This window comes from Callithrix jacchus, chromosome 2 (assembly GCF_049354715.1).
Source record: "Callithrix jacchus isolate 240 chromosome 2, calJac240_pri, whole genome shotgun sequence".
NCBI lineage: Eukaryota > Metazoa > Chordata > Mammalia > Primates > Cebidae > Callithrix > Callithrix jacchus.
The window spans coordinates 107,426,298-107,449,411 of NC_133503.1; the positions used below are offsets into that span (position 1 = coordinate 107,426,298).

The window sequence follows — 23,114 nt, forward strand, 5'->3', positions numbered from 1 at the left end:
AGTGGGCAGAGGGTGTGGGCAATTCTTTTAAAGATGTAGATAATAGTTTGTGCATGTATTTTAAACAATATAGTACTGGAATTTTTGCTTTGCTCCAACATTTCAAAACTTACCTCTAAAAGCACTGATATCCCCATAGTGTACCTGTAGTACAAAGTATTTACTTCCAGTCTCTCCACCAACTCTGAATCCAACACCTAAAGATTTACAAAAAGTTAATATATTAGATATGAGCATCTAAAATGGAGTTAATGTCAAATTGTTGATCTATGAAATCCAAAGGGAAACAAAATAACATATAACATATAAATTTATATTCTATCAAAACTGAAATAAACCAGACATTGACTGAAAACTTCTAATATAATCTGTCATTATAATCTCCTCAAAACCCTGATGAAACTCTATTCATAGTTGCCACTCCAGAACCAGAGTAATCACATACACTTCAGGAGGACAATTCATTCATTTTGAAAAAAACAGAACAAACAAAACAAAATTCTATCCCTATTGATTATTTAAAAGACATAAATAAACCCATTCTCTCATTTTGTTTTGTATATATTCATATTTATTTTATTTTATGACTGAATATAGGAAATAGACTTCTTAGGAGTATTTAAGTGGCATTACTTTTCTTCTGCTGTGAAAAGAGGTATCTATAAAAATGTCATTGAGGAAACCAGTTACCAGCTAGATTACTAAAGTCCATTATGTCAGTGAATTTTTGGAATCTGAATATTCTTAATAGTCTTACTGTTAATAAAGCTTGCTAGTGAGCTTTAAAAAATCTACAGAGAAAATATTTACATGCAGCAGTATACATTTTTTTTTTAACAAATATCCTCTAGTAATGTATCTAAATCCATCAACAAATCTATGACAGACCTCTCTGTTAGTTTCAGAGTTGTTTAGTTGCACCTGTCTCGTCTGGAGAGAATTTTGAGGCTCATTTGAAGTGCAAGAAATCAGACATCATTTAACGACGCTGGGAATGAGTGAGGGAGGAAAGAGAGGTAGATGCATGTGTATCACAAGATCATCTATGAACCAGGCCAGACCTATTCTGTAACAGAACCACGCACACCCTTTCATATTAAGAAACACCCAGGCAATAAGAGAGAGTCTGGTAATTCATTCACTTATTCGAAGCTACGTACAACTTAGAGGTGCAGTCAGAAAGCCAGCTGAGGTCTGGCATCACATTAAATACCTAGGTTCCAGGACTATAAAAAAAATTTCTGCTGAAACAGCAATTTATTTAATTCCTAGCTCTCTTGGCTCATGAAATGCGTCTGTTGTCAAGAACCAATGTACCTTAGGTCAAAGGTGGCTTGAGGTATCCCTGGTTATTTTCTACTTTTACGTAAATTGTTGTGTGGGCAAACTACTTACCAAAGAGAGGCAGAGAAAAACTACCTAAATGAAACCTTTTCAATACAAAGCAGATAATGCAAGTACCTTTTACTGTGAAGGAGCAATACAGAACATTGTCAACACTGGTTAGAAAAGGCTACAATAAAAAGTACTTTGGAAATAAAAATTAAGCAGCTGAAAGTAAAACCATCCAAGAGGCCTCTGACGTACCTTTGGGGAGGCGGGTAGGGGGAGCATTTCTTGCCCAGGCATACAGAATATTGGCTTTATCTGTACAGGTTCCTTCATCACAAAACCTGAAGAAAATAAAAAATGGTTATGAATGAAGATTTAAATAGCAAAATGCATAAATTGCTTCCCATGGTGGTAGGTGATGGGGGAAGGTATTTGAAAGCAAAGTACATCAATATATCATCTACGTATGATAGTAGCTTTAAGGTCCTAATAAAGACCAGAGCAAAGAACTATTCCATGTAAAAAGCACATAAAAGGGGAGACTTCTTTTGCCTGATGTGAAACAATCCTGTGAGGGAGATTTTTAACAATTTTTATCAATTTTTACTTTGATATGTTCATATGTGGAATGTACTCTATGTAATCAGGGAGAAAAACAAGCATTGCATAGACAGTCTGTATAAACCGAAGCGAATGCAGCAGAAATCTGGACTAAAAAACATACACATTTCCCCTTTGGTGATCACTGTTGTTGTCAACAAATCTGGCCACAGCAACAAACAGTGCCTACCATCAGTAGGGTGACCAATACAAGGGTATCCCTCTCAAGACTTCTTTTTGGTTTGTGTGTTTTTTCGAGATGGAGTTTCACTCTTCTTGCCCAGGCTGGAGTGCGATAAAGCAATCTCGGCTCACTGCAACTTCTGCCTCCTAGGTTCAAGTGATTCTCCTGCCTCAGCCTCCCAAGTAGCTGAGATTACAGGTGCCCACTACCACACTGGGGTAATTGTTTGTATTTTTAGTAGAGCTGGGGCTTCACCATGTTGGCCAGGCTAGTCTTGAGCTCCTGATCTCAGGTGATCCGCCCGCCTGGGCTTCCCAAAGTGTTGGGATTACAAGCATGAGCCACCGCGCCCAGCCTCTCTTAAGGGTTATTGATCTTATGCATGTATGATGCTTTGAGTTTATGAATACTGGAATGCACTAATAAGTAGTATCATATTGTGCAAGTTACTTAATCTTACCAAGCCTTAGTTTTCTCTCATGTAAAATAGGGATAATTACACTTAGATCACTGAGTTATTCTATAAATCAAATGAGATGTAAGTGAAAGTACTTTATAAACTTCAAAGTGTTATTCCAGGGCAATGAATTATTTAACAAAACATTCACTTCATCTGAAGATTCACTGTTGAGAGACAGTGTCACAGGGTGAAAAGAGCACCCAAGCAGAAAGACAGATCTGGGGTTCAATTCCAGGACCACCCCTTAGCAGCTCTGTATCTTGGCCATATTTATAAGCCCTAAAAGGCCCGGTTCCTATTTGAAAACCTCTGTGATAGGGCTGTTGCAGTGATGTGTATAAGGCACTCGGTGTGGTAGCTTGGATATTTGGTAGATCCACATTAATAAATGGTAGTGTGTCTGACCTGAAACCACACATTTTTCCCCATTATATCTCTAAGTTTTTTCTATTATTCAATTAGATTTAATCAAAACATTTTTAGGCTACATTTTTATGTTGCTTTTATATATATGTGTTTTGAAACCTGGGACCAAAATAGGTGAGTCAGGTGTGTTGGCGGATCTGAAAAGCTTGAAGACTATAAAAGACAAGGACAAATACGGCTTCTTGAGACAGAGGTTGGGTCACACAGAAAAAAATGTACACTGCCCCGACTTGGACAGGACGTAAAGGCAGACTATGATGGCTCCCTAAATAGGTTAGAAACTGAAGCTAGAAACCCAGAAAACGTCCATGTTGCACATATGAAAACCACTGTTAAGAAGTTCCTTCAGACTCAGAGGCAGGGACTCTTACTGTGTTTCTGCTTCTTGCCAGAAATGAGGTTGGAAGATAGACAATGAGTGCAGATAACTGTGTTATCTGTCTGAACTAAGGGACGAGGGACCCAGAACCAGGAGGTCTTGATAAGGTTATGCTTAGCAAAGTGTTCTTGCTTCTATAAATCAGGCTGTAGAAAGAGATTGCGTAATGCATAATATAAAACACATCAACCAGTGGTTTCTTACTGTTCACTGTCAAATGCAATATACTTATGATGATGGATCATTACCATGTGAGAATTGTATGTTGGAAAAAATGTCTGTGACATCCTTGTGCCAAGTTTGCTAAAAGACTCAGGATGTTGGATGGTGCCCAAAAGCAAAATTTTCCTTCCTGGCCTCATGCTATAATAGTTAAAGAAATGATATTGTCAAATGTGATGAACTTTGTATCTCGCTGCTGTAAGCTACTAAAATTTAAAGATTTGGGTGGCAATTTTCAAAGCTTTCAACAAAGATCATAAACATTACCAATGCCTAATTCCAATGTGATGACAGTCTTAGGTTAAACAAGATAATTGTTTGCTCTGATATGGAAGTTGATTTTCAATGGATGACTAGAAAGAACCAGATTGAACTATAACAGAGAAAACTGGTTTAGGAACTTTTTCTAAGTTACACATTTGATTATGTAATTGGTTGGCTCAAAATCATTCAAGTGCTTCCCAAAAACAACATGAAAATAAAATCTGAATCTTGTAGCATAAAACATAAGACCTTTCATGATCTAGACGTTGTCTCCAGACAACACCCCCTTTTGAGTCCTGCCAAGTTGCTTCCAGTTTCTAATCTCCCTTATTTCCATTGCACTCTTTGCCTGAAATATCCCATCCCAGCTCTTTGCCTGAAAAACTTGTATTCACTTTCTCCTCCAAAATGCAGTTCAAGCCTTCCTTCTCAGAGAAGTATTCTCTGACCAACCCCTGCCACCACCTTCCATTCCTCAACCACAGCACTCCTCATCCTAAGGCATTCCTCATCCTAAGTGTCAGCTCACTTCTTTCTTTCCACCCAGACTGTGAGTAGTGAGTACAAGTACGTAGATAATATCTTCATGCTGAAGTCCTAGCTTGAAGCAGATGTCTGGTGAAATTCACCTCCAGGTGAGTTTTTAACTTTCCGTGTACAGGACTTAAAGAACTGAAGTAGCTTAAATTGTATTGCACTCTCAACTTCACGTAATAATATTTTTGAAAAAAATTAGATTAAAATTTTATAATAGAAACATCAATAAATATGAATTATTCTTTGCTTAGTATTTTGAACAAATTGGCTTATGTAAGAACACTGCCAACAGGTTGTAAATTAAAGTCGAATTAGCTCAGAGTTGAAGTAACTTTCTTTTTTTTTTTTTTTTGAGACGGAGTTTCGCTCTCGTTACCCAGGCTGGAGTGCAATGGCGGCGCGATCTCGGCTCACTGCAAACTCTGCCTCCTGGGTTCAGGCAATTCTCCTGCCTCAGACTCTTGAGTAGCTGGGATTACAGGTACGTGCCACCATGCCCAGCTAATTTTTTGTATTTTTAGTAGAGACGGGGTTTCACCATGTTGACCAGGATGGTCTCGATCTCTTGACCTCGTGATCCACCCTCCTCAGCCTCCCAAAGTGCTGGGATTACAGGCTTGAGCCACCGCGCCTAACCATGGTTCAAAGCTCTGGTTGTCACAGTTCCTTCTATCTCAATTCTCAACACTGATTTATGAGCAGAGAATGATATTACATGGAGATAAGCTTTGATTTCTACAGTTATTCCTGAACTAAGTTGCAATTTGTGCATGCAATTCTAAAATCAAATCTGAGATGAAGTGAGTTGTTTGTGACATATTTACAAAAAGACAATGATTTTATATTTTATTTTTTTATCAGGTCTGGTAAATAAGAGCTTCAAAGCAAACACTGGTTTAATTTTTAAAACCCTGTTTTACAATAAAAAGAAAATAAGCTCAAGACAGTAGAGAATGACTCACTGGAGGACACTGGAGCATTAAAAGTAATCCTAAAACTCCATGGGAGGATTAAGAGGAAAAACATGAGGCCGAGAGGAATGAGTTCTATAACTAACTGATAACACAACAGAGTGGTAAACATTTCCATTTCCCATTTTAAATGAAAATGGCATTATATTTTCTCCATGTAAAATGACCAAAAAGAGAAAGATGGTATAGTATAAATCAGCTTTCCAAAAAAGAACCTATGAAAATAGAGGGGAGTTTGACTAGTCTTACTAGCAAAAAGAGCCTTAAGGCTGGGAAGCAATGTAACTCTTGATCAATGGCTGTTGTAATTTCAGGCCTCATCAACCAGGTTTCTTTTTCTTACCATTCTAGCAGCTTCTCCTAAAGGCTCCTCCAGATTAAATCGATTAAATTGTGGAAAGGTTCACATAGCTCCCTTGTGGTTTCTTAGTATTCATAGTAAAAATGATGATAATTCACATTTGAAAATAAAACTAGTCTGGATTCTTGGACCTTTCCTATAGAACCCTTTTCAAGTCTAATCCACGGAGAAACCATTCAGATGGCATGAATATTTTCTGACTGTGCCAAGCACTGAAAAATGGTAGCTTGTCATTTTGAATTATCCAAATAAAGCATGACTGACTGTTAAAGTACTCTCTGGTTGTATCTATTAAAAGGCTATTTAAAATCCAAGGTTACTCAGGGAAGATCAGAACTGATAACTCGTTTCTTCTTTTGGCTAAAAAAAAAATAATAATAAATGTCATGCCCTCAACTTAAGTTTGTATAACCTTAAATTCCAATTTTAACACATCACATATCTAACAGAACCACAGCCAGGAAAATTGATCTAAAGTTAGAAAGTTTTTTTAAGAAACACAACACAAAATCAGTCACATGAGGGGATGGTCCTTACCTTTTAAAATGCATTCAGTATGAGTCAGATATTCAAATACTATTAACTGCTCTATAAATCCATAGAATATTTTCCCAAATCCAGACAATTCTGTGTGAACTTCAATGCAATGGACAGACATTAACATATAGTAATCAGAAGGATACATAGTGAAAAAGCAAATAAGAATGGTGATTAAAAAAATTAGCTGGGCATGGTGGCGCATGCCTGTAATCCCAGCTACTCGGGAGGCTGAGGCAGGAGAATTGCCTGAACCCAGGGGGCGGAGGTTGCAGTGAGCCGAGATCGCGCCATTGCACTCCAGCCTGGGTAACAAGAGCGAAACTCCGTCTCAAAAAAAAAAAAAAAAAAAACCAGCTTGGTAAATAGTATCACAGTAACTACCCACTACTCCTTTGCCCTAATAAGGTTAGACAGGCAGTAAGTCCATAAAAGCGGAGGGTGTATTTGTTTTGTTCATACCAAATTCTCAGTGCCCAAAAAAGTGCTTGGCATAGAGTGAATGATTAATATATACTTTATTAATAAATAAAAATAATGGCTATCCCTTCTATATGCCAGGCACTATACTGAACACATTACTTATATTACCTCATTTACCCTTCAGGATGGCCCAATCAAACTGTCAATGATTAGTAGCCCAATTTTACAGATGAGGAAACAGACCAATACAGGTTACATCAATTTACTAATGTTTATTACAACTACCAGGTAGCAGAGCTGAGATCTGAAACCAAGATGCTCTGATTTCAAAGTTCTGGATCTATGCTAAATACAGCACTGCATTATAATATTGCTACTCTATTTAATTAACATGAAGTATTTGTCTTGTGAGAAAAAATGCATTTGTTTCTGTTAAAACAGTCAAAAGAGTTCCAAATAAAACATTCTATTTTATTAAAGTTATTGGGCAATTACTAGGGAATGCCTATTAATACCTTTAATCCAATTAATCCTATTCATACCTTAATATTATTAGCCGGGGAACATTATCATTGGTGACTAGAAGTTAGAACCAGAGAACAACTGTGTTTTAAAAATTGATCCATTATACTATCCCAACATGCAATATGATAGGAATCTATTACAACGATAAAGTAGAAAAAGCAAATGGGTGCTATTAATTTTAGCCTAGCAGTAATTTATGTCTAAACATTGCTACTGCATTCAATGACACATTTTACAGTGCTTAAAACAAGAGACAGTGTAGATTTGGGAGATTCTGTTATTTTTACTTATAGAGACAAGGATGTTATGTATATTTAACTTTAGAAGTTTCATATGGCAGAAAAAACAAAGAGGGGGGTTGCAGAAGACACACTGAATCCTGTTGTATATAGTATATGGATGACAAGTCCAGGATATGGAATAGGAGCATACGGACAGCATATGCAAATACTGTTCTCAACCAAAGAATCATTATCACTGTGAGGGAGGCAACAAAACTGTTGACTTATTTGGAAAATAACATCACCTTTAAAAAACAGACATTTAAATGAGTACCCAAGCAGGGTGTCTCACATACAGGCTTCTATATACATATATATTTATATGTTTTAGCTCCTTTTGCTTTCTACTCATCAGCAGCTGTAACCCTGTGGAGATAGTGGCATTTAAAAAGACACAGCAGGTGGTTAATAAATAGAAGCAGTTGAAAGGGATTTAAGCTAAAGCTTCATAAGATGCTAAGGCACCACTGCTTTAGCTTGAGAATGATTCCCAGTTTGAACAGCTGGAAATAGCCTCATTTAACCAGCTGGGATTTTTCTTTATCAAAAAACATCCAACAACATGTAGAAGACATCTTTGACTTAAGATTAGTTGGTCCTAAGTGTCATTAGAAATAGCTTTAAAATCAAATATTAATAAGAAGAGCTAAAAATTAATTTAGCTATGCATAGAAGATCACACCAAAGTATAAGACTGGATACATAAGATGCCCACTCGCTTTAATCATCTAATATTTTAAACACAAAATCTTGAGGTTTGTAATCCTAAATTGCTTTAAACCCTATGTCCTGTGCTCAGCAGAATAGAAAATGCAGAAGCCTACAATCTCACATTTAAAAAAGAAAGCACTCCAGAATTACCCCAAATGCCAACACAATTTGTGTAAACAAAATATTATAATTTGAATCACTCATCATTTAAAAATATTGATTGTTAAGAGTAAAAACAGAATGAAGTGATTCATAGAATAGACAAATTCAATATTTGAATTTCCAAGATTTAAGTACATTTTTATACTTAAGTTACCCAGTTTTCAGCACTGTCACTGCATTACTGACTCTAAAAACTTCAAGAGCACCTGCTCACTTATGGATCATATTCAGCTAATAAATTTGGGGAACTTAGAATTGTCATGCTTTGAATTAAGTCTATAGAGCACAAATCAAGTGCAACAGATCATGCTATTGCCATGCTTGCTTTAATCTTGGTGTTATTATTTTCTTTTGGTCCCTAGAAGGGTTTAATTGTCTCCTCCTCTAAAAGTTTGGGAAGAAGGCATTGGGGTTATATCTGACAGGTACTGTCGCCTTCTTTCCATGGGTTAGCAGAGCTGCTTCTTTTCCATCAGCTGGTCCTTATTTGCATCCTTTAGAGGTATGTTAATTTGGAATTGAGCATTAGGCCCACTCTAACTATAAAGGGACCACCCTACAGCATATTAAAAGGTTCAAATCAATGTACGCAATTTAAATGCATATGCATATAATTAACTAGACACATTACCAGTGTTAGCTGCTAATTTGGAATGAGACACAAAAGACTGGAATATGTGCAGAGGAAAAAAACTTTAAAATTAAAATGACTACATAATGAAAACTGCTTCATGCTGTGTCTAGTATTTCATGTAAACTTAATATAACTGTAAATATATTTTAATGAACAGTAGAAAGAGGCAATTACAAAGAGCAAAGGAGGGCAGCACAACAGTGAAACATCATCAGAATAGCTCTTTGCCTTCATATTAAAAATGCTGCCTGAAGACAGAAGATGCATTATAACTTCATAATTTCAGGGGAAACATGTTTTCTATATTAAAAACACCTATTTGCCAACCTGCTGGCAATGAAAATGAAACACTCAAATGAAAACAGGAGGAAATCCTAGCTAACAAACAGAAAAGAGAAAATCCAAGTTTGACATTTTGATGTTAAGACAGCTTTTTCTTCTTTCCTTAAAAAAGTATTTCCTTATAAATTTCCCTAGAGCATAAATGACTTCTGTATATTTTTAAGCATCAAAAACTGAAATAGGTATCATACCCAAAATACATGTGAAAATTAGGAGTCTTCATTTAAGTGCTATCTATATCTTAGAATAATTGAAGAATAGATATGTAACTGTAAAATGAGTGTGATCAATTGCATGACTCAAACATTTTAGAAAAATAATGCAAGACTTTTGACACTAACAGATTTTTGTTGTGAGTACTGTAATTCAGATGAGATGGTAAGATGTTAAACAGCTGGAAAACATCCACTGACTATCTTCAGGGCTGAGGCTGTGAGGCACTTGAGGTGGGGAGTGAAAGATGTTTCTGTGACGCAACTAAAAGTTCTGGCTGTGAAATATCCTGTGAGCTCTAATTCTTTTTTTTTTTTTTTTTTGAGAAGGAGTTTCCCTCTTGTTACCCAGGCTGAAGTGCAATGGCGCAATCTCGGCTTACCGCAACCTCTGCCTCTCGGGTTCAAGCAATTCTCCTGCCTCAGCCTCCTGAGTAGCTGGGACTACAGGTGAGCGCCACCATGCCCAGCTAATTTTTGTATTTTTAGTGGAGATGGTGTTTCACCATGTTTTCCAGGATGGTCTTGACCTCTTGACCTCGTGATCCACCCACCTCGGCCACCCAAAGTGCTGGGATTATAGGCGTCTGCCACCTCGCCTGGCCCTCTAATTCTTTAAAGCATAGATTTTGCCAAATATTGGAAGATAAATAATGCATATTATCTTTAAATAAGAATATAAGGACTGTGGCTGGGCGCAGTGGCTAATGCCTGTAATCCCAGCACTTTGGGAGGCTGAGGCAGGTGGATCACTTCAGGTCAGGAGTTCGAGACCAGCCTGGCCAACATGGCAAAACCTCATCTCTATTGAAAATACAAAGTCATTTTTGTATTTTCAATAGAGATGAGGTTTTGCCATGTTGGGCATGGTGGCATGTACCTGTAGTCCCAACTAGTCCTAGCTGCTGAGGAGGCTGAGGCAGGAAAATTGCTTGAACACAGAAGGTGGAGGATGAAGTGAGATGAGATCGCGCCACTGCACTACAGCCTGGGTGACTTAGTGAGACTCTGTCTTAAAAAAAAAAAAAAAGAACATAAGGCCTGATTGTGGAAGTAAGAGTCAATAGAATGATTTTACTTTATGTATGTCTTCTAGTTTGCATATTGAAAAGATCCTACTTTTAAATGTTAGACTTAAGCACTTTGGGCTTGGTTATAAGATGATGAATAACAGCATCAATTGTCCTTGTTTTATGGTTATACATTCAATTATAACAGACCTACAGATTAAGTGGGACTATGGGATACAAATAAAATGTTTTAAAATCCATTTAAAATGATATGGGTATAGTGTTATTAAGAAATGTAATTACTCAGTGATGCAACTGACTGGCAAAACACAGTAAGCTGCTTGCTTGAGGTAAGTCAAGCAGCGCACACATCTCCAACTCCTAGAAATAATGCCTTTCCAATCAGACTCAGCATTTACATGTAATTGATATTCATAGAATTACGGAATTTTAGAGCATAGAGAGGCTTTATAAATGGCCTAGTTAAGTCCTTTGCTAAAATGAAAAGAACTCTAACCCAGATGGGCTAAATAACCTATCCAGGGAATTCAGCAAGTTAGTTCACTGCTCTTTCATTCTGCCGTGTTGCCTTTAAAGTAATAATTATAGCAAATGATATATGTAGCAATTACTCCACTCAAAATTTCTTTTTTTTTTCTTTCTTGACCTATAGCCTGAGTTTAAAATTAGTCTTCCATTAAAAAAAAACGGAAATTTTTTTTAGGGTAAATATTCATTTCAATGCAGTTTGATAAATAAACATTTGTGTAACCAACACATCATTCAAGATAGGAAAATTCCATTTCCCCAATCTTTTTTTTTTCCTTTTCATCCAGGCTGCAGTGCAGTGGTACAATATCGGCTCACTGCAAACTCCACCTCCTGGGTTCAAGTGATTCTCCTGCCTCAGCCTCCCTTGCAGCTGAGATTACAGGCCCATGCCACCACATCCACCTTATTTTTATATTTTTAGTAGAGGCAAGGTTTCGCCACATTGGCCACACTGGTCTTGAAGTCCTGACCTCAGGTTATCTGCCTGCCTCGGCCTCCCAAAGTGCTGGGATTACAGGCGCGAGCTACTGTGCCCTACCTAACAGTATTGCTTTTAACCCAATCTCTTTTATATTAAAAAAAAAAGGCAGAATTGAGGCTCAAGAAAAGACCCAAGTTGTACAAAGCCATCTAACTTGTAGCAGAGCCAAGGCTAGGATATAGTCTACTAAATACAAAAATTAGCTGATTGGACCTGGAGGCAGCCTGCCTGTGCTCAAACTGTTGCACCTTGAAAACATGTCTAGTATATACTCCTGCACATAAAGAGTAACCCAAGGTACTATTCTTTTGTGTGTGTGTGTGAATTTGTAAGCAAATTCTATTTTTTTTTTTGAAAGAAAGAAAGAGAAAGAGAAAGCGGGGGGAGAGAGCAGAGCCTTGCTCTATTGCCCAGGCTGGAATGCAATCCTAAAATAGGTATTAAAAACCTCTTTTATGCCAATAATTGTGCTCAAAAGTGGAGACAGGAAGGAATAAGGGAAGAAAATAACAAACAAACAGCCAACCAATATTTCATTTAAGTCTGTGAAATGCTATGCAAATGCTGAAGAGTGATTTACTTCCAATTATGTGGTCACTTTCAAAATAGGTGTAATGTGATACTGAGAAAAATGTATGTTCTATGGACCTGGGGTGAAGAATTCTATAAATATTCACTGAGTTTACTTGTTCCAGTTCTGAGTTCAAACCATAGATGTCCCTGTTAATTTTCTATCTCATTGATCCATTGAATATTAACAGTGTGGTGCCAAAGTCTCCTGCTATTATTGTGCGGGAGTCCAAGTCTCTTTATAAGTCATTAAGAACTTGTTTTATGTATCTGGGTGCTCCTATATTGGGTGCATATATATTTATGATCATTGACTCCTGTTGTTGCATTGATCCTTTTACCATTATGTAATGTCTTTCTTTGTTTCTTTGTTACTATTAAAGTCTATTTTGTCAGAGATGAAAGTTACAACTCCTGTTTTTTTTTTTGTATGTGTGTTTGTTTTGTTTCAGAATTTCTTTTTCACTTTCATTTACATTTTTCTTTGAAACTTCTCATTCCGCAATATGGAAGACTTTTGGTCAATATATTTTATGGATTTAATTTCAAAATAGTTTATTTAAGAATACTAATAAATATTTTAAAGTGGCCAAAATACTCTCTTAATGTGAGAACAGTGAGCTATACTTGGCTCATTTCAGATAATTTTTCCTAACAATTAGAATTGGAATAGCATTAAGTGTCGTTTTATTTCTCACTCATTTCCTTAAACCAGGTGCAGCAAAAGCAGACTTTAAAAGCTTACATTCCTTCTAGCTATTTTCAATGAGTCTAATCCAAAGGTAAATATTGGTAGAGGGAATAGTTTTAAAGCATAAAAACCAAAGGGTGTGATTTACTGAATAAGATTCAGGAGAAGCTGTCAAAGAATAATCTTTTAATCCCAGAATTTTATTTATAAAAATTTACTGAAGAGCATAAATGGGAATGTTGATATTGAAAGTATTAACTGTGATTTGCTGAGTCCGTTTTTACATAAACCCAGTCACATGAGTTGGGTTCCTATGTGATATGTCCCTTTCATCAAATAACTTAAGCCTATTAACAAACGCTTTGATGGTACTTGGTCCATGGAGATTTCCACTAATTGCCCTGTGCTTTTAACAGTTCCAAATACATATTATATTGTTGATTATAAAAACAACAAGAGAGCAGTTGCTGCTTGACTTGCATCAGACATGTGAATGTTAGGATGCACAGAGAAAGGCCCATCAGTCTACAGGATTATGTAGGGACAGGACCTCAAAACGGATTCCTTCTCAATGCTAAGCAAAGCACACCAGTCATTCAGACTATTAAATATGTAACAGTGATTCTGGGTCTACATGAAAAATATAAAGCTTAAAGTGTGTGGCTATTTTCAGAGTTTAGTGATCTTCAAGAATGCCAAAGAACAAAATGAGAGGCACAATCTCAAACCATAATTATGCTGTAAACTTATAGGGGTAGAAAAATATATTATTTTTCCTAGAACCTCCCAAGCATCTGCTACAGCTCTGGCATACGACAGGCACTTAATAGAGGTTTATTGATTGTTCATGACGTGATATTAAGACTCACCATAGTGATTCAAATAATTTCTAATAATAATATCTAATTGCATAAATACCTGAATTAATAGTTACTTGAATAAATAGGAGGCAGTGTGGTAAAATGGAAATGATAGTAGGTTTGGAATCAGACAAGCTAGGGTTCAATCTTTATCTTGTACGAACCAGTTATGTTACCTTGAACAACTTACTGAATCACTCTGAGCTTCAGGCTTCTTGTGTGTAAAGTGGAAATAACAATATTTGATTTGCAGAGACATTAGGGCAAATGAAATGGTAGGCCTACATCACCAGTCATAGTGTCTGAAGAAAGAGTGCTCAGTGAACAGAACCATGGTGCTCTTTGGGTAGAATAATGAACCTTAAAAAATTTGTATCAGAGTAACAATAATCTAAGTTTTCAGACTTTGTTTACAAGCCTTCTGCACCTGGACATACTACTGTGTAACAATATACATATATTTAATGTGTTTTATTTTAGACTCGGGAGGAACATGTCACATGGCATATTGTGTAATGTGGAGTTTGGGCATCTATGGAACCCATCACTCAAATAGCGAACATAGGATCCAATTGGTAGTTTTTCAGCTCTTGCTACCTCCTCACCTTACCCCTTTTGGAGTCCCTAGTTTCCACTGTTTCCATCTTTATGTCCATGAGACATATATTTATTAAGTCAGTGACAAAGGCTAATAGATACGTTCCATAGCAGACTAAATAACTGTGATAAACCATGATAATCATGTGATGCCAATGTTCTTTTTCTTAAAAAAGTTCTGCCTATTTATTAACCAGTTGTAAAATACTTGCACAGATATACTTTGTAATTGTAAAACACATTTTCTACTCAATTCTATACTGTGAACTTGTTATCCTTACCAGTAACTTCCAGTGGATGAGGGCATATTGCATCCAAAAAGTAACATATGATGGACAGTATCCATGCTGGCTTGAGGCTTGAAGTCAACTGTTATGAGAAAATAACACATGTATGTGAATGCAAGTTACATTTCTGTCCACACAATAATAGTGGGAGACTTCAACATCAATATTAGATAGATCAATGAAACAGAAAATTAATAAGGATACCCAAGACTTGAACTCAGATCCTGAACAAGTAAACTTAATAAACATTTCCACAAATATACATTCTTATCATTATCACATCGCACCTACTCATAGGTTTAAATGAAATATTGATTGGCCACTATTAAGCAAAAATAAATAAATAAATAAATTTCTGTCCACAAAAGTCACAAAATACATCTTTGAACAGTTCAAATACTTGTATAACAAAGACGTTTTGATGCTCTTGTGATCAAATGTCCTGTTTGTAAAAATTATCTTATTAAAGATAAGCATGACTTATGATTTGATTAATTTATCATGACTTATAATTTGATTAATTTATTATTATTTATTGAAAGCATGACTTATATTTTGATTAAGAAAGTAAAAAGGAAAAATAATTGGCCATCACACACACACACACACACACATTTTTTAAGTGGAGGACCTCTTTTTAAAGTGGTGAGTGTAATATAAGGGTATTAAATGAAAGCTGTAGGCTACGTATTCACAATATATTTCCTTTCAGACTTCAGCTGAGTGCTGAGTACCGTAAAACACTGCACAACACTGTAGTAAAATAGAAGCCACAGGGAGTGGCCAAATATGAGCACAAAATTTCATAACACAATTTTATTAACATCTTAGAATAACAACAGTACTATAGTTATTCATATACATCACTGGGATGTATATGAAGAAACAATTTACCAGGAAAGAAAAATAAAAGTGGAAAACGTATTTTTACAAAAATACAGAAGACATGAAATTACTGTCCTGAATAAGCACGGTATATTTGTTAAAAGATATCAGAAGTTACGCAATGACATTTCTCATTTTCTCCTAATAAGTGTTGCAAGACATTAAAATAAACAATGTATAGTTAAAACAGAGGAAAAAAATTAAAAATAAATTATATTATTATCTATGAACTCCCTTTCCTAGTGTGGGTTTGGCTCATCTTTTTTTGTCCTCACCAAAATGCTGTCCAGTATGCAGCAGCAGTTTATGAGTCACCTTTGCACATAAAATGCTAAATAGCCCAAAATGATCTTAAATCTCAGGTGTGTGCAAAAATGCACCTTTTAGCTATTTTGGTCTATTTGATAAAATTAAGAAAACATCACTTATTGCTAGAAAATGTATGTGAGACATGAGATCTTATTAGACAAAAAAACATTCTACATCAAACTATAGCACAATGACTTGCAAAGTGTGCCAGATAGAAAACATAGCATTATGTGCCAAACCTACTGTGTGCCATCTTCACTTACAACTTTTGGATGAGACAAAAATACCTTTCTTTTACTGCAATGAAAATAACAATTTGAAGCCTAATAATCAAATCTTAAAGTTTTTATACCATCATTTAAAATACTAACAGAGAGAATGGCTGAAAAATGGACTTGCTCTACCTTGAAGTTTGGTTTTCTATTACCAAAGAATACAGCAAGCCTAAGAGATGGAAGATTCTTTGAAAGGAAAGAATCAGTTGGAAGTTGCAACTGTTCACAATACCTAGAAAGTCATATTGTCATGAAGCCAAAGTTTGTTAGCAAAAGAAACAGAAGAAAGAAGAAGGATTCTACCTCTATAGACCACTTTCAAGTTGAGTGCAGGATTTCTTTCCTCCCTTCCAGAATCCTACCAGGGACCTTTTCTGGGGCAAAAAGAAAATGGAAAGAGCGGCCGGGCGCGGTGGCTCACACCTGTAATCCCAGCATTTTGGGAGGCCGAAACGGGTGGATCACAAGGTCAAGAGATCAAAACCATCCTGGTCAACATGGTGAAACCCTGTCTCTACTAAAAATACAAAAAATTAGCTGGGCATGGTGGTGCTTGCCTGTAATTCCAGCTACTCAGGAGGCTGAGGCAGGAAAATTGCCTGAACCCAGGAGGTGGAGGTTGCAATGAGCCGAGATCCCACCATTGCACTCCAGCCTGGGTAACAAGAGCAAAACTCTGTCTCAAAAAAATAAAAAAGAAGAAAAAAAGAAAATGGAAAAAGCCCTGAGGTAGGAGTACGGGTCTTTTATTCACCTTGATTTCATTTTGGTACATGATACAACTTTTAATCTTATATTTATTTTTATCTAACTGTTCTTATTACTTTATGAACATCTATAACTTTTTGTCTAATTGTATCATCCTCCTCCTCCTCTTTGCACCTTTTTAAAAAATATTCCCTCTGCGAATCCATGAGAGGTTATCAAACAAAAAGTTGACCCCTCTGCTTTTTCAGAACATATTTAGATGATTACATGATTTCCTCCCCTCAGCAGATCTTATTATGGGTGGATACATTTCCTACAACTGAATCATTCTTGGAATTTTGGTAATAAGCCAACATAACCAAGAGTAGTTTACTCCAAGAATTAAATGGCTGGATGCAAAACAATGTTTCCAGCACCCGCTAAAAATTCAGGTGGAAGTATCCAGCAGGGAGTCAGAATTCTGTGACTCTTGTTTAAGAAAGAGGTCAGAGAATTACATATTTGGGAAGCATTCAAAAATTGAACCCTGCGGCTATGAGGACAGATGAAAGTACCAGAAAGGGCAGTAGAAATCACAGAGAAGGCTCAAGACAGAGTTTTGGGGATAGTCCAGGGCTCTCAGGGTCTGTTTAGGAGACATCAACAGTATCTTTTTCATACTAATGCAATGTGTATGCTGCTGTGAAACAAGGCAAAGACATTTCTGGAGAAAAAAAAGGATCTATTATTAATTTTAAAAAATGAAATATTAATAAGCAAAAGATTCAGTTAAGGGCAGGGAAGAGAGCTGTTAGAAAAGGAATAGATTATAAAAACAACAACATATCATCTCTGTAGCTTTTCATTAGGAAAGAAAGAAAATAGTTTTCCTGGGCCCTTGCTTATATAAGAGACTCTTTCAACTGTTTTTTGTAAAGTAAAGGGCAAATCTTAATTAATCAAAGTAGAACTTCTCTAACCATTTTCTGATTTTTTTCTCCTTCTGAAATACACTTTTTTCTGACATACATGTTAACTACCATTTATTTATTTGCTGTACTTGGAACTCTAGATATGTGTTTAATTTTTGCTTCTAAAATGAGAAACAACTCTGTCTTTAAGTGGTAGTAAAATAAAATTATTCAGAGTTCCCTTTCACAAAATTATATTTTCATTGACTCATATATTCCTCCAGAAACTCCAGATCTAATTTAAATGCTAAGTATATTAGAAGTACACGGCAAAAACAAGCAACTAACCATCATTTTTCATATCCTAAAGAAAAAGTATAATATCTAAATATTTATATAATTATAGCTCAAAGTACAATTCATTGCAAGTTGAAATGAAAAGGAATGTCAAATCAAAATGTAAATCTAAAACAAACAGTAGATGCCTTAAAATAAAACAGTGCTTGGACAATTTCACTGAAGAGCTGCTGCCAGTGGTGGAGAGCGGCAGGCTGGGAAAGGATTAGTCTGACAGGTTCATTTCAGGGGTTTGCTCCATTCCTGCTTATTATGCCTGGCTTTGCAAAATAAGACCCCACCCCTATTGAATTCCAGGTTTGCTGGGCACAAGACACACACGTGACTATGCAGGAGATGTCAACACAATACAAAATAGAATATGGAAAAATACTTCAGAATAACATCTTAAAAAGAAATGTTTCCTTTCTTTTTTGCCCATCATGCACCAAAGAAATAAAGGATCCAAGGGGGATAGAGCTAGAGGATAATAATGGAAACAGCTGCATTTAAGTGTGTGATTCTGACAGGCAGAATAAACAAAGACAGCCTTGGGATGGTGAGAAACAGTGCAAAACACAGCCTCAAGAGAATGCAAAGGAATATTACATCCAATAAGATTAAAAATGCCACTGACTCTTCTAACTCAATAATAAGATGACAGTTGTTTAAGTGGAAATGGTACCTCAGTCTCAATGGGAGCTAACAGTTCAGATTGCCTGATGTATGAGATCAGGGAACATTTTATAGGCGAGTAAGTCCTGGGAATGAAATGTCTTTGCAGGACTAAGACTCCAAAAAAGTGATTCACACACAGTAATGAAAGGAAATCTGATGACACTGAAAGCACACAGGTTGGAGGATTTCTCAAAGGATAATGTAATCTGAAATGGAAGACTTGAAAGTATGTGTATGGACGACGTGTTGAAAAGAGAGATGTCTAGGTCGAAAATCTGGAGTTGTAAGCAAAATTTCTCCTCACTGCATGGGGTCGTTTGGGGTTTATGGGCTGGCTCTTTTGGCTAACATCAGACTATAATCAGGGCCACAAAATTCTCTAAGAATGTGACCTAAGAGAGAATGCCATTTAGTTCTCCATTTTTCCCTTTGAAGTGGATATCCAAAGCTGCATGTCAAATTTTGATTTTTCTGCCAGACTTAGGACATGGAAAGATTCTGAAGAACACACACAACCAAGCAGAGAAAACAGCGATTTTGGAGATATTCATGTATATATAACCAGCTCCAAATTACCACTGGAAATGGCAGGAACATTCTTTTTAGCTAAAAATATTCAGTAGAGGAATACTGCAGACCATAGATAATCAACCTATTGAATAAAAACAAACTGACTTGCAAATTCAAGTTTGGATCTGAAGAACTTTGGCATTCTAGAATTGTTGCCATATATATTAGGGATAACCATTGTTAACTTTCATTTTCCCTCCCAGTGTAATCATGTTATACACTGTAAATACCTTAGTTTGCATACCATGGTTATTTTTACATGTTATTAAATAATTTTTTTTGGCAGCCATTTTTAGCCTGAGCTTTACATTGTTACCTATGGAACTTGGTAAAAATATAAGCACCTAGAGTCAATCTAGCTCAGTTCCTCCTCACCTCCTCCATCAACATCTCAATCAAATCTCCAGCGGTTATTCCCAGGTAAGTATATCTTTTAAAGGTTTCACAGGGGAATCACCAGTAATTCTGACTATAGTCCCCTCTTATAGTGACTGAAAATACTCTATTATGTGAGAATACTCTGAGTTTATCCCCTTATTTTAGATTGGGATTGTATTGCTCCTTTAAATGTACAGGATAAACAGTAAAAGCAGGTTTCTTTGAAAGTAAATTTATAAAGAGGTTCTAAAGTTAAAAATTAATTGATATTTCAGAATTATTTTATTCAAGGAGACCACTGGAACTCTGTATTATATCACGCAATTTTATCTGTATCACCTAAAATCTTTTTAGTGCTGAGATCTGAAGCAGGCAAAGGATGCCTCTAGTGATTGTGCTCCTGTCTATGATAAAGAGTCAGTATTCTAAGACCGTTTGTGTTTTCAAGCCATATTTAATATTGGGAGAATTGGGAAAGTGTAAGATTCAAGAAAATAGGTTATAAAAGATATGTTATGATTAAAAAAAATTACAGGACCTAAAATCTTACTACTAACATTTCTTTATTTCCAAAAAATAAAGATTATGCTTTAAAAACTGCTCAAAGGAACTGAAGATAGTATGCTTTAAATTGCAATTTAAGTTTAGGATACAATCAGCCTTAATGTTCATAATCTTGCAGTTGGGCCAAAAAGGTACAGATAAATGTAAAGCTCACAGCATCATAGTCTATTTGCCAGCATGTTAAAAACCCACTTCAATGGCACATTACATTATCTCCTGCAAGCTTTCCCCATAACCATGAAGCAATTCTGTACTACAATAAAGACCTTTTGCTTGAACATGTTTAATCAGAAAGCTTAATAGTGAAATTGTCATTAACTCCTACTAGTATGGACAATGATATATCATTGGGAAAGAATGCTTATGGTGGTTTATGGGGACTTTAAGCTGCTGCCACCAAATTAACTAAGAAATAAGATGCCCGAGCAAGCCTAAATACTGAACATAAATTTCAAATAAAACAATCCTCACTTCTAAATAAAGAAATTTCAACACACTCACAAAAATGAAATTTCTAGAAGCTGTATCTTTTAAAAGTAAACTCTATGGAATGTACCAGACTAAAGAATCAATAAACAGATTTCATCAGCCAAGCTACGCATGATAAAACAGCATAAGCTTCACTAAGCCCTGTTTTTCTAATGTCGTTCCTATAACAGTCCACTATTAATTTCTACAGAATCAAGCCCATACCCTACTTCTAGCCTCTTCTAGCCTTTTAAGGCCATGCATAACATTGTGCCCATCTCCTAGCTCACCATATTTCCAATATGGCAACCCTTACATCCACTCTTCATTCTCATCAGGCAGCCGCCCTCACTTAATAATACAACTACTGGCCAGGCACGGTGGCTCAAGCCTGTAATCCCAGCACTTTGGGAGGCCAAGGCAGGTGGATCACGAGGTCAAGAAATCCAGACCATCCTGGTCAACATGGTGAAACCCCGTCTCTACTAAAAATATTTTAAAAAATTAGCTGGTCATGGTGGCACGTACCTGTAATCCCAGCTACTTGGGAGGCTAAGGCAGGAGAATTGCCTGAACCCAGGAGGCGGAGGTTGCGGTGAGCCGAGATCGCGCCATTGCACTCCAGCCTGGGTAACAAGAGCGAAACTCCGTCTCAAAAAAAAATAAAAAAATAAAAAAATACAACTACTAACACTTACTGAGGGCTTTCTTCATGCCAGGCACTCATTTAGTTCTCAATAACCGTGTGAGTCTGGTTCTTTGTCCTCCCAAATAGATGAGTCTTCAGGAGAGAGAGGTGAAGTAATTTGTTCCCTAGTAGTACAGCTAGAAAGTGGTGAGGCCGGGATCTGAACGTGGAGTGTTCTGGCTCAGAGCTTGTCTTCTTTTAACCACATATGATATTGTTTCTCATACTTGTGCCCAGTGTGTTTGGGCTCATACTGTGGGCCATTAAAATATTCACCCCTTTGCATATTCAAATAGGCCATTTTCACAGGTCCAGATGAAATCTTGCGTACCTTTGTCATGAAATTTTCTCTTGACTAGACCAACTCATAGTGATTTTTTAAGCGTTGACTACTAAAGCAGTTTCTTCTGAAACAGCTAGCTGGAGGTGTGGGGTGGGGGACTGGAATGCAGCATTTTAACATTTCTTCACTAAAATAGCTATGTCAGCATGTCAGTGAATTTTTGGTAATCAATTAGATGTACCTAATTGAATAAATTAGACATGGTTCCCACCCATCTCTCACTCTTTTTTATTACTTGAGAAAAGCCCAGGGGGTTGTTGGACATTGTCAATTTGGAAACACGGGTATTTTGGGTGACCAAAGGATAGAAAACATTTAAGAAATACTCGGAGACTCTGAGACAAGGTATATCGATCGCAACTTCTCCCTCATGATTAGGACCAAAAACATGGGCTTTATCCACTCATCAAAGACCTTTACTATATATGCCTTATTTGTGTTCTTGATTGTAGCTCTTTCCAAGTAGCTTTCGCTAAGAAACTAAGAGTTTTCCTGGGTGATTGCTGGAAAATACTCAGTGATCATCTGTGAGACAGAGACTACTCATTACTCATGTTGGAAAGAAGTCCTAGTTGAAGAGAGAAGGGAAAGGATACTTAGTCAACTAACTGGAAGCAGAAAGGTAACAATGATTGAATGGGGATGGGGACTCACACACATGTACACACACATATGCATACATACACAGATACTCTTTTTTATTTACTGCTGCCAAACCATAAAACATATATATACAAGCGTGTACCCTGCCAGGCCTCGATCTTTATGTCATACTATCTAGTGACCCATAAACATGATCAAATTGAATTGTTCATGCAGTCCTTGAAGTATCTGAACATCACTTGATCATGTGCTTTGTTTAAGAACCATCATTCTCAGCAAACTAACACAGGAACAGAAAACCAAACACCTCATGTTCTCGCTCATAAGTGGGAGCTGAACAATGAGAACACATGGACACAGGGCGGGGAACATCACACACCAGGGCCTGTCTGGGGGCGGGGGGCTAGGGGAGGGATAGCATTAGGGGAAATACCTAATGCAGATACATGTTGATGGGTGCAGCAAACCACCATGGCATGTGTATACCTACGAAACAAACCTGCATGTCCTACACATGTACCCCAGAACTTAAAGTATAATGACAAAACAACAACAACAACAAACATTTGGAATGATTGAAATCTAACTCAGCAATTCTGCAACAGAAACTGTTCTACATTCAAGAGAGAAGCCCAAGAAAATAAAAAAAACAATGAATCATTAGATTAATTTCATCTGTTTCTAAATTCAATGGCTTCTATCTCATTTATGTAGTGCAATTTGATAGATAGGGACCTGTCATCATTCACTAAGGAAAAGGCACAATTATTTACAGGTCATCCATGTGAGGGAAAGCAAGTGGATGAAG

At 36.5% G+C, this 23,114-nt stretch overlaps 1 protein-coding gene across 27 annotated transcripts in view; it reads right to left on the reverse strand.

Moving 5' to 3' along the window:
• The window catches only part of PAM (peptidylglycine alpha-amidating monooxygenase), a 289,959-nt gene that overhangs the window by 100,815 nt on the left and 166,030 nt on the right, over positions 1–23,114 (reverse strand). For all 27 annotated transcript variants that reach the window (XM_078365116.1, XM_035291164.3, XM_002744737.7 and 24 more), the window contains 3 exons: positions 14,606–14,693; positions 1,588–1,673; positions 114–197 (listed from right to left, as the gene is read on the reverse strand). In XM_078365116.1, the coding sequence (XP_078221242.1) occupies positions 114–197; positions 1,588–1,673; positions 14,606–14,693 (258 nt within the window). The remainder of the gene's footprint in view (positions 1–113; positions 198–1,587; positions 1,674–14,605; positions 14,694–23,114) is intronic.